Source organism: Poecilia reticulata, chromosome 2, assembly GCF_904066995.2.
Source record: "Poecilia reticulata chromosome 2, P_reticulata-male-v2, whole genome shotgun sequence".
In the NCBI taxonomy this organism is placed as follows: Eukaryota; Metazoa; Chordata; class Actinopteri; order Cyprinodontiformes; family Poeciliidae; genus Poecilia; species Poecilia reticulata.
The window spans coordinates 41,094,271-41,114,603 of record NC_088831.1 but is presented as its reverse complement, the minus strand read 5'-3'; the positions used below and the strand labels follow the sequence as shown (position 1 = coordinate 41,114,603).

The following is a 20,333-nucleotide window of genomic DNA, read 5'->3' as shown; positions in this document are numbered from 1 at the left end:
AAGGTTCAAAAACGATTTGTTAAAATGACATTTGTTCTCATAGTTTCTCCAACAATGTTTTAATGGTTATTATTCTCCTCTACAGGTCAACGTTAGGAGAAAAAGAAAAAGAGTTGAAATCAGCCAATGAAAAGTAAAGAACACGTAATATTGTAAAATATTTTATTTCTTACTTTCTACATACTTTCCTACATATTTAGGTATTTCATACATTTATTTTCGTAGAAATGTATGAAACAAACTGTAATGTTGTTCCTGCAGTATTTGTATCATAAGTTTAAATCTGTCATGTTTTAAAATAGATTGTCTGAAGCAAAAACATCCCATGATGATCAGCTCCAGAAGATGAGGTAGTTTTCTCTGTTTTTACATGAAATATATGAAAAGGTAGATAGTTGTCTCAAAATGAGAGAAAGCCATTTTTTTCATATTTTATTGTTTCATCTTCAGGTCTGACCTTCAACAAAAAGAAGAACTAGAATCAATTAATAAAAGGTATTGTTCAGAGACAAGTTATCAGAACATGTTTCATCTTCAGATATTAGGATAAGTGGAAAAGTTCATCTAACAGTTTAGACATCATCAGTACATTGAAAGTTGTCTGATGTTTCTGCTGAATCTGTTTTATGAAGAACATGATCTGTTATGTCTTTAACTCAGACTGACTGAGGAAAAGTCTGTTCATGAGAAGGAGATCCAGCAGCTCAGGTCAGTGTTGTTCAGAGTCTGTGTTTAAATGAAACAACTTAACTTACTAATTAAAACGTACCGACGGTTCATATAAACTTTAGTTAAGATGACACATAATTATATTGTTTCTCGAAACATGTTTTAAATGGTTATTTTTCTCCTCACAGATCAACTTTACAAGAAAAAGAAAAAGAATTGAAATTAGACAATAAAAGGTAATGCTAACAAGCTGACAGTTTAAAAATATTTTAATCCTATAAAATAGAGCAACCGTTTTACTTTTCCTAAAAATTATGAAATGCTAACATGAGATTTTATCTGTCATGTTTTAAAATAGATTGACTGAATTAAATACATCCCATAATAATGAGCTCAAGAAGATGAGGTATTTTCCTCCATATGTTTTTATGTGAGATATTGACAAGACAGATATTTGTCTCAGAATGAGAAAAAGCATTTTTTATTCTTCATTATTCAGATCCGACCTTAAACAAAAAAAAGAAGAACTAAAATCATCTCATAAAAGGTATTGTTCACGCAAGCTGTATTTCATATGCAGATATCAGGATAATAAAACTTTGCTTGTTTAGTGATGATGAAAGAAGTTCATGTTCCTGCTGAATCTGTTTTATGAAGATCATGATCTGTTATGTCTTTAACTCAGACTGACTGAGACTCAGACTTCTCATGAGAAGGAGATCCAGCAGCTCAGGTCAGTGTTGTTCAGGTTCTGTGTTTAAAACACATTGAGACAAAAACATAACATGACAATAAGCTCCAGAGCACGAGGTATTTTTTCGATGTGTTTCCACATGAGATATTAACTAATATGATAAAATCACAGACTGTGAAAATATCAGTGACATTTACATTACAGTATCAAAGTTTGTGTGAAGTCATAGGAAGCTGAAATATATTTTGCACATTTAATTTTAAAACAGGAAACGAGAAGAAGAACTGAAGTCAGTCAATCAAAGGTATTATTCCCACAATCTGAAATAAAATATAAAAGTTTACATATTATTTTCATTCATCAGTTCTGGGATTTTACTTTGTAATCAAGTGTTTTATTCTGGTATCTTTACCACAGACTGACTGACACAAACACAAATCTAGAAAATGAGCTTCAAAAAGTGAAGTAAGTACAGAGTTGAATTTCAAATAACTCAATCATATTGATTATTACTGATATGTGGAGAAGAGCTTGGATTACCTTCATGATCCTGAGGTCCTCAGATTCAGTATTATTTTCACAGAACCACCTTAGACTTGGTCTTTTGTCAGAAAGAAGTTATCTTTCTTGTGGAAATAAATAAGTTATTCCGCCTGGTTACAGTTGAGTTTGGGTTGTGGTAAATATGTAGTGTGATAGAGCACTTTGTAATTTTAAGAGCTCATTATGAATAAATGATCCTATTTACCATTTGTCTCAAAATAATATGGGATTTTCTCTCATGACATTATTAATTCTTCAGGTCTGACCTTACACTAAAAGAAGAAGAACTAGAATCAGAGATTAAAAGGTATTGTTCACACATTAAGCTAACAGACATGTTTCAGCTCCAGATTTTAGGATAATAAGTGTAAAAGTTAATCTAACAGTTTGTTTAGAGATGATGAAAGACGTTCAATGCATTGCAAGTTGTCTGATGTTCCTGCTGAATCTGTTTTATGAAGATCATGATCTGTTATATCTTTAACTCAAACTGAGGCAAAAACATGTCATGAAAAGGAGCTTCAGAAGATTAGGATTTTTTATTTTAACATGAGATTGTGATTAGGATATATTTACCTGCTATAGACCATCTAAATATTAGTGACATAACAAAATATTAAAGTTCTTGTGATCTCATAGAAATCTTAAATAAAGTTTGTGATATTTCATTTGAAAACAGGGAAAAAGAAGAACTGAATGCAGTCAATCAAAGGTATTCTTCCTAACGAATCTATAACATATTACAGTTTAAATATCATAATCTGAGAGTCTCAGATTATGAGACTATCCTTTCTCTAGGATAGTCTTTCTCAGACTTTCCTAGAACTCATCAGTTTTGGGATTTTACTCCAAAGTCTTTGTAATTAAGTGCTTTACTCTGGTATCTTTACTACAGTCTGACGGACACAAAGACATCTCTTGAAAATGTGTTGCACAAAATGAAGTAAGTGTTTTTCATAGTTGACTTTCATGTGACACAGTCATGTGTTTAGTTATTGAAATGTGGAGGAGATTCTACATAATCCTGAGGTCCAAGGATTCAGTCTTAGTTGCACAGAATCGTCTTGTAGTTTTGTGGTAATATATTGGTTACTCTGCTTTGTTGCAGTTGGTTTGAAGTTGCGGTAAACATTTAGTGTATTAATACACTTTGTAATTTTGTTACATGTCATTATGAATAAATCATCTTATTTGCTATTTGTCTCAAAATGATAATAAGGGATTTTCACACATTTAATCCTTTATTCTTTAGATCAGATCTTGAACAAAAAGAAGAACAACTACAGTCAGTGAATAAACGGTATTGTTCACACAACATGTTTCAGCTTCAGATATCAGGATGATAAATGTAAAGGTTCATCTAACAGTTTGCTTGTTTAGTGATCGTGAAAGAATTTCAGTACATTGAAAGTCCTCTGCTGTTCTTGTTAATCTGCTTGTTGAAGAACATGATCTGTTATATCTTTAACTCAGACTGACTGAGGAAAAGATGATGCATGAAAAGGAGATCCAGGAGATCAGGTCGGTGTTGTTCAGGGTCTGAATTTCCTTGAGATTCTGATGTGAATGACTTATAAATTAAAGCAAAAGTTGTTTGTCCTAAACACTCATATGAACTTTAGCTAAGATGACATATAATTGTATTATTCCGCAAACTATGCTTTGTTTTTTCCTCTACAGAATTTCTTTAGAAGAGAAAGAAAAAGAAGTGAAATCAGTCAATGAAAGGTATTGCTAAAAAACATGACTCAAAACCATTTCAGTTCTGTCTATGAACATATAATAGTTCTACTTTTACTAGGACATTATGGAACACGCTGCAATGCCGTGATCTTCCTGAAACATTTGTGTCATGAGGAATTTTTATCTGTTGTAATTTAAAACAGACTGACTGAAGAAAAAATATCCCATGAAAATGAGCTCCAAAAGATGAGGTATTTTTCTCTATTTGTTTATACATGGGACATTATATCTGGGGTACATAACCTTTATAAGTGTTTTTTTTTTACATGTTTTTAAAATGGTCACCATGTCCTGACAGTGTAATATGAGTCAGATGATCTGTGGGAAAAAAAATCAAGCTTCTCCCAGAGCTAGTATAGCCATCTGAAGAAACAAGATGGCTATAGTCTTGTTTTGGAGGCTCTGATCAGAGCCAGGAGGAATGTCTTAGTGTGGTCAATCAAGCTCGTGTATGCACTGCTCAATGTGCTTGTGGCAGAGAAACAATTTACTGTTCCAGGAACACTGTTTATGCTCCGTCATCGGTTGCCATGGTATCTAGCCCGAGTATTTATGGCAGCTTTTGCTGATGGGAGCAGCTGTAGCATCACAGAGACCAAGGGTGAAGGAGAGTAAGCAGCATGTACATGAGGATGATTAATAGTGCTAAGACCCTCCTCTTGACTCTGATTGGTTGTTTCGGACTGAATGGCATATTTGTACAGTTGGCACTAGGAGAACTGGTGGCAATGCAGGCTGTGTTCTTTATAAAGGTTATATATATCAGCTTTAACTTACAAATGATTACTTATCATAGGCTGTAGAAACTTGAGTAAAGTCTGCATCACATCAAAGCTCTTGTGAGGTGATTTGTACCTTAAATATCTGTCTTATATTTGCTTTGGAAAAAGGAAAACGGAAGAAGATCTGGATCAGGGTGGGCAATCCTGGTCCTCGAGGGCCGGTGTTCTGCAACTCTTCAATGTCTCCCTGGTCCAACATACTTGAATCCAACAGCTGAATCATCTCCTGAGTGCAGTCAGGTTCTCCAGAGTCCTGCTAACGACCTCATTATTTGACTCAAGTGTGTTGAAGTAGAGAAACATCTCAAAGTTGCAGGAGACCGGCCCTCCAGGCCTGGAGTTGTCCACCCCTGATCTGGAGTCAATCAATCAAAGGTGTCGCAATCAGAAATAAAACATTACATTTTAAATGTTTTAATCAGGGAGTTTCACTTCATTCATTTCATCTGTGTTGGGATTTTACTCCAAAATCTTTTTAATTTAAAGTTTTATTCTGAGATCTTTACAAATGAAACAAAAAGAAGTTGAAAAAGAGTTCCACAATGTGAGATCAAAATTATTCACAATTAGTTTTCATAATAACCAATCAGGGATAATTTACACGATCCAAGGATTTCTGCTGAATCTGTGTTTGAAGAACTTGATCTGTTATAAATGTCTCTTTTTTAACAGCCTGCCTGAAATCCGGAGTAATTATGTAGCTGAGCTCCAGCAGACGAGGTACGATTTGTTTCTGTATCTATTTTAGCTTTGAATAATGACTGAAGAACATGTTTATTTAATGAACATTGATCAAAAGAACACATTTTTATTATTTCATGTTATAAAGCATTAGTGTGTGTATCTAAATTAGTAAATAAAAGGCACTGCAGTTAACATTATCAATCTGCATGTCCATGTCAGTATTTTTTGAGTTAATTGTGTTTATTAAAATTAATACATTGACAGTAACAATAAACTAGATGGCAATTTGCTGATGATGTTAATTTGAAAAGAATTTTAATAACAAAAAATAATGGTTGAATCAAAGATTTACTCTTATTTCCACACAGCCTCTTTGCTGAAAAAATGTCTCTGGAAGCAGATCTTTATGATGTGAGGTAAAAATCTACCTTATTAATCATTTTGATGAAGCACAAACTTTTTCTTGATTTGATGAAGAGACTCAGAAGATTTCTGATTTATCTACTGACATGTTTCTAATGCAAATAATTTCACCTTTTATAGATCTGCTCTAAAACAGAAAGAAGAAGAACTGATATCAGTCAATGAAAGGTATTTTCTTCTCACAAAAACCTGAAATAAATTATAATATGAGATAAAAACCTGGGTGTTTCAGTTCATTTTACTGCAAAATCAATAAGAATATTTATCTATTGCCTCTTTATCACAGGCTGAACAATGAGCTCCAGACAGTCAGGTAATTTTCTACATATTTATTTTACTTGGACAATAACTAGACTATATGGTTTGGGGTTGCAGTAAACAAACACATTGAGGATTTTCAGAAATTGTTTTCTTCATTCTCATTCTCAGATCTGTGCTCAATAATAAAGAAGAACAACTAGAATCAGCTAATAAAAGGTTTGTTCACACAACAATATAATGTTCTTGTTAAATCTGTTTTATGAAGAACATGATCTGTTATGTCTTTAATTCAGACTGACTGAGGAAAAGACTGTTTATGAAAATGAGCTCCAGGAGATCAGGTCAGTTTTCAGTCTGTATTTACGGGAGAGTTAAAGTGAGTTATTACTTTAAACATCATTTAAACTTCCTGAAGTTTCAAAAACGATTTGTTAAAATGACATTTGGTCTCATAATTTCTCCAACAATGTTTTAATGGTTATTTTTCTCCTCTACAGGTCAACGTTAGGAGAAAAAGAAAAAGAATTGAAATCAGCCAATGAAAAGTAATAAGCTGAAAAAACACATAAGACTATAAAATATGTTATTGTTTTCTTCATGCAATAGTTGCACTATTGCATGTATTTGTGTATTTAATGTATGAAACACACTATAATGTTGTTCCTGCAGTATTTGTATCATGAGTTTTAATCTGTCATGTTTTAAAACAGACTGAATGAAGCAAAAACATCCCATAATGATCAGCTCCAGAAGATGAGGTAGTTTTATCTGTTTTTACATTAAATATATGAAAAGACAGATATTTGTCTCAGTATATTAAGAAGCTTTTTTTTTTTTACCTTTTATTCTTCATTCTTCAGATCCGACCTTAAACAAAAAGAAGAACTAGAATCAGTTCATAAAAGGTATTGTTCATACAAGTTGTATTTCATATCCAGATTTGAGGATAATACGTGGAAAAGTTCATCTCACAGTTTGCTTGTTTAGTGATGATGAAAGAAGTTCAGTGCAATTTGATGCATTTTTCTCTGTTTTTAAATGACAATGTCTAGAATATATGTACTAATCATTGGCTATAGTAGAAACATTAGTAATGTCTACATCACAGTATCGAAGCTCTTGTGAGATCATTTACATTCTTAAATATATTTCTCATATTTCCTTTGCAACAGAAAAAAGTAAAAAGTAATATTCACACACTGAACGAATACATTACAGTTTAAATATCTAAGTATCTCCACCACAGATTGACCAAAACAAAGACATCACTTGAAAATGAGCTCCATCAAGTGAAGTAAGTGTTTTTCATTCTACACAATTGCATGAATGAAACTGAAATGTGGAGGAGAGTTTGGAGTTTTTACATGATGCTGGAGTCCAAAGATTGATGTGGATCTTTGGACAGAACCACCTTGGAGTTGGACTTCTTGTCAGAGAAGTTCTTGTGTTTTTATTGTGGTCATATAGGTTATGCTGCCTTATTCTGCTGGTGTTGGGTCACAGTAGACATGTAGTGTATGAAAACACTATGTAACTTTGTTAAATGATCTTTATAAATAAATCACTACTAATGGTCTCAAAATAAAAGATTTTCTCAGATCTTATTCTTCATTCTTCAGATCCGACCTTAAACAAAAAGACGACGAGCTGAAAGTAGTTTCTGAAAGGTACTTATTATTGTTCAATATCATTTATTTCTGAGTTTCCAGGTTCACTTGATGATGAATTAATTAGACAGAAATGTAAAATATGAGAAACAATTTAAAAAGCTTTGTAAAGATCATAATTTGCTTTATGGCTGTTTGTTCAAGGTTACATTAAAATGTTCTTTTTAGTTGTTTTTATCAAGTTAAACATAATGCATCTTCATTGTTTTCACCTCAGAATCTGTTAGAAATAAAACATTTCTACTTTATTTTAACAGACTGGCTGAAAAAGAGGCTGCTTATGAAAATGACCTCCATGAGATGAAGTTTGTATTTTTCTAAGTATTCTCTTGAATCTGTTCAGACAATATATTTACTTATCACATGTTGTGGAAACACAATTACTCATTATTAATTTTCTTTTTTATAAATATTTGCAAAAAGAATTATGAGGCTATGGAGCTTTTATTGAAATGTTTAAACCATATCAGGAGGTTTTCTCACTTTTCTAATCTATTTACAGATCTGCTTTAATAGAAAACAAAGAACTAAAATCAGTTAATAAAAGGTATTGTTCACACAACACGCTGACAGAACATGTTTCAGATGTTAGGATGCTACGTGTGAAAGTTCATCTAACAGTTTATAAACCATCAGTACATTGAAAGTTCTCTGATGTTCCTGTTAGATCTATTTTATAAAGAAAATGATCTGTTATATCTTTAACTCAGACTGACTGAGACTCAGACTTCTCATGACAATGAGCTCCAGGAGATCAGGTCAGTTTTCTGAGTTTGTATCTGCAGGAGAGTTAAAGTGAGTTATAACTTTAAACATCAATTAAACCTCCTGAAGGTTCAAAGAAACTTTGATAAAATGACATTTGGTCTCATAATTTTTCCAACAATGTTTTAATGGTTAATTTTCTCCTCTACAGATCAACTTTAGGAGAAAAAGAAAAAGAATTGAAATCAGCCTATGAAAAGTAATAAACTGAAAAAAAACATTTTATGTCTTAATTTCTTCATACATTTATTTGATCTAGAAATGTATGAAAACAAACTGTAATGTTGTTCCTGCAGTATTTGTATCATGAGTTTTAATCTGTCATGTTTTAAAACAGACTGAATGAAGCAAAAACATCCCATGATGATCAGCTCCAGAAGATGAGGTAGTTTTATCTGTTTTTACATTAAATATATGAAAAGATAGATATTTGTCTCAGTATATTAAGAAGCTTTTTTTTTTTACATTTTATTCTTCATTCTTCAGATCTGATCTCAAACAAAAAGAAGAACTAGAATCAGTTAATAAAAGGTATTGTTCACACAAGTTAACAGAACATGTTCAGCTCCAGATATCAGGATGACAAATGTAAAAGTTCATCTCACAGTTTGCTTGTTTAGTGATGATGAAAGAAGTTTAGTGCATTGAAAGTTCTCTGATGTTTCTGCTGAATCTGTGTTATTAAGATCATGATCTGTTATGTCTTTAACTCAGACTGACTGAGACTCAGACTTCTCATGAGAAGGAGATCCAGGAGATCAGGTCAGTGTTCAGGTTCTGTGTTTACATGAAACACTTATTTGAATGAGTTACTATTTATAATGCTAATTCCAGTTTCTGAAGGTTCATATGAACTTCAGCTAAAATGATTGTATTATTTCTCCAAATATGCTTTAATAGTTCAGTTTCTCTTCTACAGATCTGTTTTAGAAGAAAAAGAAAAACAATTGAAATCAGCCAATGAAAGGTAATGCAAAACATGAAAACATCACTGTTTAAATTATTTTAATAATATAAAAATCATGCTACCATTTTACTTTTACTTGAAAATTATAAAACTCACTGCAATACCAGGATGTTCCTGCAACACTTGTATGATGAGGAGTTTTTATCTGCCATATTTAAAACAGACTTACTGAGACAAAACATCACATGATAATGATATTCATAATTTGATGCATTTTTCTCTGTTTTTAAATGACAATGTCTAGAATATATGTACTAATCATTGGCTATAGTAGAAACATTAGTGATGTCTACATCACAGTATCGAAGCTCTTGTGAGATCATTTACATTCTTAAATATATTTCTCATATTTCCTTTGCAACAGAAAAAAGTAAAAAGTAATGTTCACACACTGAACGAATACATTACAGTTTAAATATCTAAGTATCTCCACCACAGATTGACCAAAACAAAGACATCACTTGAAAATGAGCTCCATGAAGTGAAGTAAGTGTTTTTCATTCTACACAATTGCATGAATGAAACTGAAATGTGGAGGAGAGTTTGGAGTTTTTACATGATGCTGGAGTCCAAAGATTGATGTGGATCTTTGGACAGAACCACCTTGGAGTTGGACTTCTTGTCAGAGAAGTTCTTGTGTTTTTATTGTGGTCATATAGGTTATGCTGCCTTATTCTGCTGGTGTTGGGTCACAGTAGACATGTAGTGTATGAAAACACTATGTAACTTTGTTAAATGATCTTTATAAATAAATCACTACTAATGGTCTCAAAATAAAAGATTTTCTCAGATCTTATTCTTCATTCTTCAGATCCGACCTTAAACAAAAAGACGACGAGCTGAAAGTAGTTTCTGAAAGGTACTTATTATTGTTCAATATCATTTATTTCTGAGTTTCCAGGTTCACTTGATGATGAATTAATTAGACAGAAATGTAAAATATGGAAAATAATATAAAGCTTTGTAGAGATCATAATCTGCTTTATGGCTGTTTGTTCAAGGTTACATTAAAATGTTCTTTTTAGTTGTTTTTATCAAGTTAAACATAATGCATCTTCATTGTTTTCACCTCAGAATCTGTTAGAAATAAAACATTTCTACTTTATTTTAACAGACTGGCTGAAAAAGAGGCTGCTTATGAAAATGACCTCCATGAGATGAAGTTTGTATTTTTCTAAGTATTCTCTTGAATCTGTTCAGACAATATATTTACTTATCACATGTTGTGGAAACACAATTGCTCATTATTAATTTTTTGTTTTTAATATTTGCAAAAAATATTATGAGGCTATGGAGCTTTTATTGAAATGTTTAAACCATATCAGGAGGTTTTCTCACTTTTCTAATCTATTTACAGATCTGCTTCAATAGAAAACAAAGAACTAAAATCAGTTAATAAAAGGTATTGTTCACACAACACGCTGACAGAACATGTTTCAGATGTTAGGATGCTACGTGTGAAAGTTCATCTAACAGTTTATAAACCATCAGTGCATTGAAAGTTCTCTGATGTTCCTGTTGAATCTGTTTTATAAAGAAAATGATCTGTTATGTCTTTAACTCAGACTGACTGAGACTCAGACTTCTCATGACAATGAGCTCCAGGAGATCAGGTCAGTTTTCAGAGTTTGTATTTACATGAGAGTTAAAGTGAGTTATAACTTTAAACATCAATTAAACCTCCTGAAGGTTCAAAGAAACTTTGATAAAATGACATTTGGTCTCATAATTTCTCCAACAATGTTTTAATGGTTATTTTTCTCCTCTACAGATCAACTTTAGGAGAAAAAGAAAAAGAATTGAAATCAGCCAATGAAAAGTAATAAACTGAAAAAAAACGTTTTATTTCTTAATTCCTTTTTAAATTTATTTGATCTAGAAATGTATGAAAACAAACTGTAATGTTGTTCCTGCAGTATTTGTATCATGAGTTTTAATCTGTCATGTTTTAAAACAGACTGAATGAAGCAAAAACATCCCATGATGATCAGCTCCAGAAGATGAGGTAGTTTTATCTGTTTTAACATTAAATATATGAAAAGATAGATATTTGTCTCAGTATATTAAGAAGCTTTTTTTTTTTTTACATTTTATTCTTCATTCTTCAGATCCGATCTCAAACAAAAAGAAGAACTAGAATCAGTTAATAAAAGGTATTGTTCACACAAGTTAACAGAACATGTTTAGCTCCAGATATCAGGATGACAAATGTAAAAGTTCATCTCACAGTTTGCTTGTTTAGTGATGATGAAAGAAGTTCAGTGCATTGAAAGTTCTCTGATGTTTCTGCTGAATCTGTGTTATTAAGATCATGATCTGTTATGTCTTTAACTCAGACTGACTGAGACTCAGACTTCTCATGAGAAGGAGATCCAGGAGATCAGGTCAGTGTTCAGGTTCTGTGTTTACATGAAACACTTATTTGAATGAGTTACTATTTATAATGCTAATTCCAGTTTCTGAAGGTTCATATGAACTTCAGCTAAAATGATTGTATTATTTCTCCAAATATGCTTTAATAGTTCAGTTTCTCCTCTACAGATCTGTTTTAGAAGATAAAGAAAAACAATTGAAATCAGCCAATGAAAGGTAATGCAAAACATGAAAACATCACTGTTTAAATTATTTTAATAATATAAAAATCATGCTACCATTTTACTTTTACTTGAAAATTATAAAACTCACTGCAATACCAGGATGTTCCTGCAACACTTGTATGATGAGGAGTTTTTATCTGCCATATTTAAAACAGACTTACTGAGACAAAACATCACATGATAATGATATTCATAATTTGATGCATTTTTCTCTGTTTTTAAATGACAATGTCTAGAATATATGTACTAATCATTGGCTATAGTAGAAACATTAGTAATGTCTACATCACAGTATCGAAGCTCTTGTGAGATCATTTACATTCTTAAATATATTTCTCATATTTCCTTTGCAACAGAAAAAAGTAAAAAGTAATGTTCACACACTGAACGAATACATTACAGTTTAAATATCTAAGTATCTCCACCACAGATTGACCAAAACAAAGACATCACTTGAAAATGAGCTCCATCAAGTAAAGTAAGTGTTTTTCATTCTACACAATTGCATGAATGAAACTGAAATGTGGAGGAGAGTTTGGAGTTTTTACATGATGCTGGAGTCCAAAGATTGATGTGGATCTTTGGACAGAACCACCTTGGAGTTGGACTTCTTGTCAGAGAAGTTCTTGTGTTTTTATTGTGGTCTTATAGGTTATGCTGCCTTATTCTGCTGGTGTTGGGTCACAGTAGACATGTAGTGTATGAAAACACTATGTAACTTTGTTAAATGATCTTTATAAATAAATCACTACTAATGGTCTCAAAATAAAAGATTTTCTCAGATCTTATTCTTCATTCTTCAGATCCGACCTTAAACAAAAAGACGACGAGCTGAAAGTAGTTTCTGAAAGGTACTTATTATTGTTCAATATCATTTATTTCTGAGTTTCCAGGTTCACTTGATGATAAATTAATTAGACAGAAATGTAAAATATGGGAAACAATTTAAAAAGCTTGGTAAAGATCATGATATGTTTTATGGTTGCTGTTCAAGGTTACATTAAAATGTTCTTTTTAGTTGTTTTTATCAAGTTAAACATAATGCATCTTCATTGCTTTCACCTCAGAATCTGTTAGAAATGAAACATTTCTACTTTATTTTAACAGACTGGCTGAAAAAGAGGCTGCTTATGAAAATGACCTCCATGAGATGAAGTTTGTATTTTTCTAAGTATTCTCTTGAATCTGTTCAGACAATATATTTACTTATCACATGTTGTGGAAACACAATTGCTCATTATTAAAACATTTTTTTAAATATTTGCAAAAAAAATTATGAGGCTATGGAGCTTTTATTGAAATGTTTAAACCATATCAGGAGGTTTTCTCACTTTTCTAATCTATTTACAGATCTGCTTTAATAGAAAACAAAGAACTAAAATCAGTTAATAAAAGGTATTGTTCACACAACACGCTGACAGAACATGTTTCAGATGTTAGGATGCTACGTGTGAAAGTTCATCTAACAGTTTATAAACCATCAGTACATTGAAAGTTCTCTGATGTTCCTGTTGAATCTGTTTTATAAAGAAAATGATCTGTTATGTCTTTAACTCAGACTGACTGAGACTCAGACTTCTCATGAGAAGGAGATCCAGGAGATCAGGTCAGTTTTCAGAGTTTGTATTTATATGAGACAATGATGTGAATGAGTTATTAATTAAAACTGTGTTTCTCAACCTTTTTTGGCTCAGAGCCCCCCTAGTCTTTATCCAGGTCCCTCATTGCCCCCCACCAAAGAATTTGTAGGCTACTTTGCACTGACTATTATTTTATCATTAATATTACTATCACTATTGTAGATGTTTTGATTTTTATGCGTGTTTCTGTGTTTATTATCAAAAATAATTTCCCAGAGAAAAAAAAGTCACGGCAATAGAAATAATTTTCACAGGCATCTACGAAAAATGCAATGAACATTCAAGTTAAAATTGGTAGGCCCAGCAGCCAGTCAGAGTGTAAAAAATATTCTTATTCTGTGCCATTTTCTAGTTGTTAAATATTCCACAAAATGACCAGATAAAAGATGTTCAACATGCCAGTTTAAACTTTGAACTATTTGCAAAACGACTGAGCTTTGCAACATTAAAACATGGATAGAACTGTACCTACATTAATCATAGCTCTTCTTCTCTTCAGTGTTTCTGTCAGTTTCTGGTAGTGCAGCTCTGTGCTGCCTTCAGGAGAATGGGACATCAGAGTATCATCCATAAAATTTCACCCACATTTCATTTATTGTGCAGACCAGAGCTTTCAATGGAAAAACTGAACTTCCAGTTCCTTTTAATGCCATACAAATATGAGACAGAAACATGAATTATATCTTTATATCGACCTGTCTATATAAAGATATAGACAGGTCTATATCTTTATATAGACCTGTCTATATCTAGATATAGACAGGTCTATATCTTTATATAGACCTGTCTATATCTTTATAGACAGGTCTATAAAGATATAGACAGGTCTATAAAGATATAGACAGGTCTATATCTTTATAGACAGGTCTATAAAGATATAGACAACCAGATTTGATTAAGAACAAATCTGGTTCTTAATCAAACCCTAATGAGTCAAATTGAAAGTGTCATGGAGTCATCAGCCTCATGACATTAACACTGACATGAAAAATAATAATGAAGAAATAAATATATCAAATCTAATTAAAAACATAAATAAGTGATAAGTTATTTACTGTTATGGTCTGTAAGATATATTTATTCTCAGTACTAGATGTGGTCTCAACAAACCCATGGCACTTCAACAATATTATTTTACCTTTTATCTGGAAATAGTGTTTGTTTATTCTTGCCATACCGTCCTCTGTATTAATTATTGCTTGAAAGGTCTTGCCATACCACTTTATTCCTCTGTATTTACTTTAGTTTCTTAGTTTATTCTTGCATTTTGTTCTTCATTCATTTCCATTTAGTTTCATTTGATTATTATTATCCTCTCTTGGTTTATTGCTATGTCCACTTTAGTTTCTTTCCTGTTGCTACATTTATTTGATCATTTATTGACCATCAGTGATCTTCACTCATCACCTGCTGTGCCGTCTAATCCTCATGTTTTTCACATCATGTGTTGATTTTTTCACTGTTCAGCATCGGATTTTCTGTTTTTATGCCATAATTCACATCTAGTTCATCGCTCCGTTTTATGTCCCGCTTCTCCTGTTTCAGAGTTTTGCGCAATGTGAACGTCTTTTTTTTTACCCCCTAAGGTGCAGGGTGGTAGGGAAGCGTATCGATGGGGAAAAGACAGACTGACAAAAACCTTTTAAAACAACGGAAACAATTTCGGTATTCTGATTATTGAAATTTAAAAGTGCTGTGGTACCGTTATTCTATCACCCCCGTTTCATACCGGACCACTTACAGCACCGTGTTAACGCTATAAAATGAACGCTCTCTATCGAGGTATCACCAATGGAGGGATTTCTTTATTTAAATGGGTTTATTTTTCAGAGGGTATCGTGATTTTAGCTACCAGTAGCAGGAGAACGGAGCTGCGCCAAGAAGCTAACAGAAGCTAACAAACACTGAATAGAAGAAGAGCTGCCATCGATACAGTTGCAGCCAAGCATGATTTAATGTTACACAATAGAGTTTTACCAAGTTGCTCAAAGTCTAAACTGGTATTATTGTGCATTTAAGGTGTAAAGTTTACCTTCGACCAAATGCCCCCCAAAGGGATCCCAGTGCCCCCCTTTTGTAAAAATGTCCACCAGCGCCCCCTGCCGTCCTCTGAACGCCCCCTGGGGGGGCGGTACTGCCCACATTGAGAACCGCTAAATTAAAACATAAATTGCAGTGCCTAAAAGTTCATATGAACTTCAGTTAAGATTACATAATTTATGTCTTACCAAACATGTTTTAATGGTTCATTTTCTCCTCACAGATCAACTTTAGAAGAAAAAGAAAAAGAATTTAAATCAGCCAATGAAAGGTAAAACAGATGGAAGACGTGTAAAATATTTTATTTCACACTTTTTAAATTCATGTTGTAGTTCAAATTTAACTTGGAAATTATAAAGCTAACTACAATGTTGTGAAATTCTTGCAGAATTTGTGCTGGGAGTTTTTCTCTGTTATATTTTAAAACAGACTGTCTTAAAAATCTGTGTTATTAAGATCATGATCTGTTATGTCTTTAACTCAGACTGACTGAGACTCAGACTTCTCATGAGAAGGAGATCAAGAAGATCAGGTCAGTTTTCAGAGTCTTTGTTTACATGAGACAATGATCCAATAAATTATTTATCACGGACTGCTACAACTTACTAGATCTAAACAATAACAGTTACAATCTTATGAGTAAATTTAATACTTTATTAAATACCATGTTTTTTTGTTCTTTGCAGATTAGCTTTGGGACAGAAAGAGGAAGAAGTAAAATCACTGAATCGAAGGTAGAACTTGAGTTGCTCATGTGACAATACTGAGTTTTCAATATAAATTATTTTGTTGGTGAAATGAAAAAATGTGAGTTATATTGAGATTTGATTGAAAGTTTTATTGTCCTGTGTTTTGAGGGGGGATTGTGTTGGATATTAAACCGAGATCGCTGTTTACATTTCTACAGTTTGACAGACATGGAGAAGAACCTCATAGAGACAAAGTATGTAATATTCCATTTACCTTTTCAAAGTTTAAAAACTGTAACAAATGTAAAACATAAATTAGTTTAAGTCAGCAATGCTACATCCTGAAAGTTTCTCATCTGATCAGAGTTATAATATCAGTAGCAACGTCAAAACTTTTATTTTGTTACAATAACTTGAAAAATTCTTTAACAGAGCTTCTCTGAAACGAAAACAGCAAGAATTCACTTCCTTCAAGGACAGGTACTTTAAAATATATATACTGTATATAGACGTGTGTGTGTGTGTGTGTGTGTGTGTGTGTTGATAAACATATATAAATAACACTTATGTTTTGTTACAGAATGGCAGGACAGTTCTTTGCTTCCAAACCTGCTGCTGAAACTGATGACCGTCACAAGCAGAAATTAGAGGAAACAATGTAAGATTTATTTAGAAATTAAACTGAATGGATGATTCTGTGTAGCTTTTCTTATTATATATATAGTTATACTTTTAAATCATTTGTATTACTTATAAATCAAAATGTTCAGTTATCAAACAAAATGATGAAAATTATTTTTCATTCCTTGATTGAAAAGGATCATTTTTGTTTTTAAGCATTTCTATTAGTGGATAATGTTTTGGTGCTTGAATAAATGTATCCAAGTCTTAGCTTTGCAAAGATAGAATGTATGAAACAGCTATAAGTAACTCGTACAGATGGTACAGTTGAGCCCAAAGGTTTTCATACACCGAGCAGATTTAGGTTTAAAGTTATCTTTTGATTTTCACCAACATGTTTGTTTTCTAACTGGAAATAATGTTTTGGAGTGGCCATACCAGTTACTGGGGAATGTGTTCAAATGCGGGGGACGAAGAAAAGATAAGGATGATGAAAAAGAAATTTTCCAACCTCAAAAGATTTTGAAATTTTAAATACCAACAAAAAGGCAAAGATTTGTTGAGCAATTTTAGGAAGGATTTGATTGCTGTATTGTCCAGAACTATGTTTTAATTGATAATGCAGGTGTACATTTTCAGCTTGTAATTTTTAAAAGGTACGTAAACAGCGATTCATGTGACACTGATTGTGTTATTAGTGATAATAATGGCCTCCTTTGAAATACATCACCTGTTATAAGAGAGAAAAAGATGGAGGCTCATTTTTCAAAGCCATGTTTTCAACGTGTTTTTTCATTTTCATAAGTGAATGGAGTAATATAACATTTTAAACTCTAGTGACAGGCTAAGTAACCCATTTTTTATGTTTGTTCAACATTACAAACACTACATGACACTTACAACCTAAATTTCTGAACTGATGAAGCATCTTGCATGTGAGATGTAATGTCTTCAAGATAAAAAGTTAATTCCAGTTGCCTTTAACACTCAACATTATCATGTTCTGGATGACAGATATTCTACACAAACAGTGAAATGTCACATTTACATGTAAATAATGTTATTATACAGGCAAAAGAAAATTAATCATTAGGCTAAAGCATAGGCGATCAGATACCCTGAATATTTTAAAATCACTAGAATAAACTGACTTGGTTCAACTCTATTAATGTTACATTATTTCAATACCTGTTGAGGGGCTTGACTCATTTAGTGTCATAATCTAACTTCTTGGTTTTATCTAAATCTGCCAGAAGTATTAATAATTTTTGGAAAGTCACATAGACTGACAATTTTGCACACAATTTCCCCCTCTGTAGATCTGCTCTAAGAAACAAAGAAGAAGAATTGAAATCAGTGAAGAAAAGGTAAAATCCACACAACAAGCTAAGAAAAAAATCATTCTTGTTTAAACATTTCTATAATTTTATGGCAGAATCTGTGTTGTGGACATTTAATTAGTCAATTCTTTACCACAGGCTTACAGAAACAAAGGCATCACATGAAAATGATCTTTATCATATGAGGTAATAATTATTCCATCTTTCCAATAGAACATTATAAGGGTTGAAGAGCTTTCAGTGTATATATGTATATGTGTATATATACACTGAGGTCTGATTTTGAGACACATGCACACTTTGTTGACTTGCTATTTTGCAACACAGATTAAGTTGATCTCATCCTGACTTAATGGCCCATAATGATCTTGTGTAGTGAGAAACATTACAGAGAAGCCAAGACACATTTTTCTTACTATATGAATAAAAAGGTCACAAAACATTGATTGATTTTGATGTGTGGAGTGATATTAACATAAATTTGTTGCTGCCAATTATAAATGGAGGGAGTGCGCATGAAAAATTAATTGTGAAAAAATGGTTGAAAGGACAGAGAGCTCTGGACTTAGTTTAGAAAATGTGATTTAGGTCTGAACAGATTTTAAGGAATTGTCATGAATTTCTTAACAGATTTGATTTAAGAGAAAAAATATCAGTACAAGTTTAAGTACAGTACAAGTTCGATTACTTGAGCTAAACTCGCCTGCAAAGGAATAAGATACAAAGACATCACTTGATACAAATAAGCACAATATGAATTAACTTGTGACATTCTACCTTCAGTCCTGCACATTTATGTAAATCATTAAATATTTTATTTACTTAAAGACTGCAGGAATCAGCACAGGTGAGATCCATCCCCCAGCGTTGTAACCCACAAGGATGTGAACACAAAGAAAGGTCTGATTTTTTTAAATTAACCATAAAATACCATGAATAACCAGTAATCAGAGAACTGATTTTAATAATTTGTATCTTTTAACACAGTATGACTCAGATGGAGACATTTTACAAAGAGAAGCTCAATGAGGCCCGGTAAGAAATTTTCTAATGTCATTTTTGTTTAGTCAGTTGCCACATAATATTTAACCTAATAAATCTGCAGATCTTCATTACTGTTAATATTATATCAATGTTTGATTATAACTGAACTCCAATGATGTCCCTCAAAACTTCATTTTTCCTCTCCACAGATCAGAAACAGCCAAAAAACAGAAAGAACTGAAATCAGTGAAAGACAGGTACATGAAGGTGAAACATCATATTTACTGACCTGCTGCATAAATAACCAAACTAACTGTCTGACAGGCTGGCAGCTCAGGTAGCAGCTTCACTGAAAACAGGAGACACTGAGAGCATGAACAACCCGGTCAGTAAAACCAGACTGACTGAGATGTACGACAACCTGAAACTGCTGCAGTGGCCGAAAGTCAAAGATCAGCTGAAGTCCAGGAAGATGAACCCAAAGGAGGCCAAAGATCTGATTCAGGTAGATCTGATCTCAGGAGGTTTACCTGCTGGGTTTAATGTTACTGTGGGTCTCATTTGACTGATATTTATTTATAGAAAACATTTGGAAATGCATCAGATGAAATGAAGAGAAGGAGGCAGCAGATAGAAGAAATGTTCCAACAGTCTGAGTCCAGCAGTGGACCGACTCAGAAGGTAACTGGACTGTAGAACAGCTTTCTGCACAGAATCATTAAAGCAGCATGAGGAAGTGTGTGAGCAGCAGCTTCCTGTGTTCCAGGTTAAAGAGTACAGACAGCTAACAGTTCAGAACCTGCAGATGGCGCTGTTCCACACCAACAAAGAAGAACTTCTGAAGGCAAGTTTACAGATGATCCAGTTAGGAAACCAAACAGAACACAGAGACATTTATAGCTCTAATCAGTGTGTAACATTGAACATTTCCTTCTCAGACTGGTTTCCCAGAATGTTTAGGTGAATTTCCAGAGGAAGTGAAGGTGGATCTGAGACCTCTGACCTCTGAATGCTACTGGCTGAGCTGCTTGATGGCTTTAAACAATCCTCCTCTTCAGCCGGACTGGAAGAACCATGTTCCTGGGTTTGACTCCTGGGATATTTTTCCTCGAGAAATCAAACCACCTGTCATGTAGAAGAAGAAGATGCAGCAATGAGGAAAACAGATTCTGATATCACTTCCTGTTTCTTATTATATTGAGGGTAATTGTTCATGTGGGGTTT

General features: G+C 32.8%; 1 protein-coding gene across 1 annotated transcript; it reads left to right on the top strand.

Annotated features, from left to right (window-relative positions):
* Nucleotides 1-88: 88 nt before the first annotated feature.
* On the top strand, nucleotides 89-20,333 carry LOC145550871 (uncharacterized). The gene is made up of 62 exons (XM_081604634.1): nucleotides 89-133; nucleotides 303-350; nucleotides 451-495; nucleotides 661-708; nucleotides 858-905; nucleotides 1,028-1,075; nucleotides 1,169-1,216; nucleotides 1,355-1,402; nucleotides 1,632-1,667; nucleotides 1,781-1,828; nucleotides 2,166-2,213; nucleotides 2,586-2,618; nucleotides 2,802-2,849; nucleotides 3,159-3,206; nucleotides 3,380-3,427; nucleotides 3,587-3,634; nucleotides 3,793-3,840; nucleotides 5,104-5,151; nucleotides 5,484-5,531; nucleotides 5,659-5,706; nucleotides 5,825-5,851; nucleotides 5,968-6,015; nucleotides 6,093-6,140; nucleotides 6,297-6,344; nucleotides 6,510-6,557; nucleotides 6,660-6,704; nucleotides 8,177-8,224; nucleotides 8,383-8,430; nucleotides 8,569-8,616; nucleotides 8,718-8,762; nucleotides 8,946-8,993; nucleotides 9,151-9,198; nucleotides 9,637-9,684; nucleotides 10,010-10,057; nucleotides 10,313-10,360; nucleotides 10,556-10,600; nucleotides 10,764-10,811; nucleotides 10,970-11,017; nucleotides 11,156-11,203; nucleotides 11,307-11,351; nucleotides 11,535-11,582; nucleotides 11,740-11,787; nucleotides 12,226-12,273; nucleotides 12,599-12,646; nucleotides 12,903-12,950; nucleotides 13,146-13,190; nucleotides 13,354-13,401; nucleotides 15,699-15,746; nucleotides 15,960-16,007; nucleotides 16,162-16,209; nucleotides 16,383-16,418; nucleotides 16,597-16,644; nucleotides 16,745-16,822; nucleotides 18,105-18,152; nucleotides 18,264-18,311; nucleotides 18,954-19,025; nucleotides 19,113-19,160; nucleotides 19,319-19,366; nucleotides 19,434-19,614; nucleotides 19,692-19,790; nucleotides 19,876-19,953; nucleotides 20,048-20,333. Exons 2-62 carry the CDS (start codon nucleotides 346-348, stop codon nucleotides 20,243-20,245), a joined length of 3,225 nt encoding a protein of 1,074 aa, XP_081460760.1. The 5' UTR covers nucleotides 89-133; nucleotides 303-345; the 3' UTR covers nucleotides 20,246-20,333.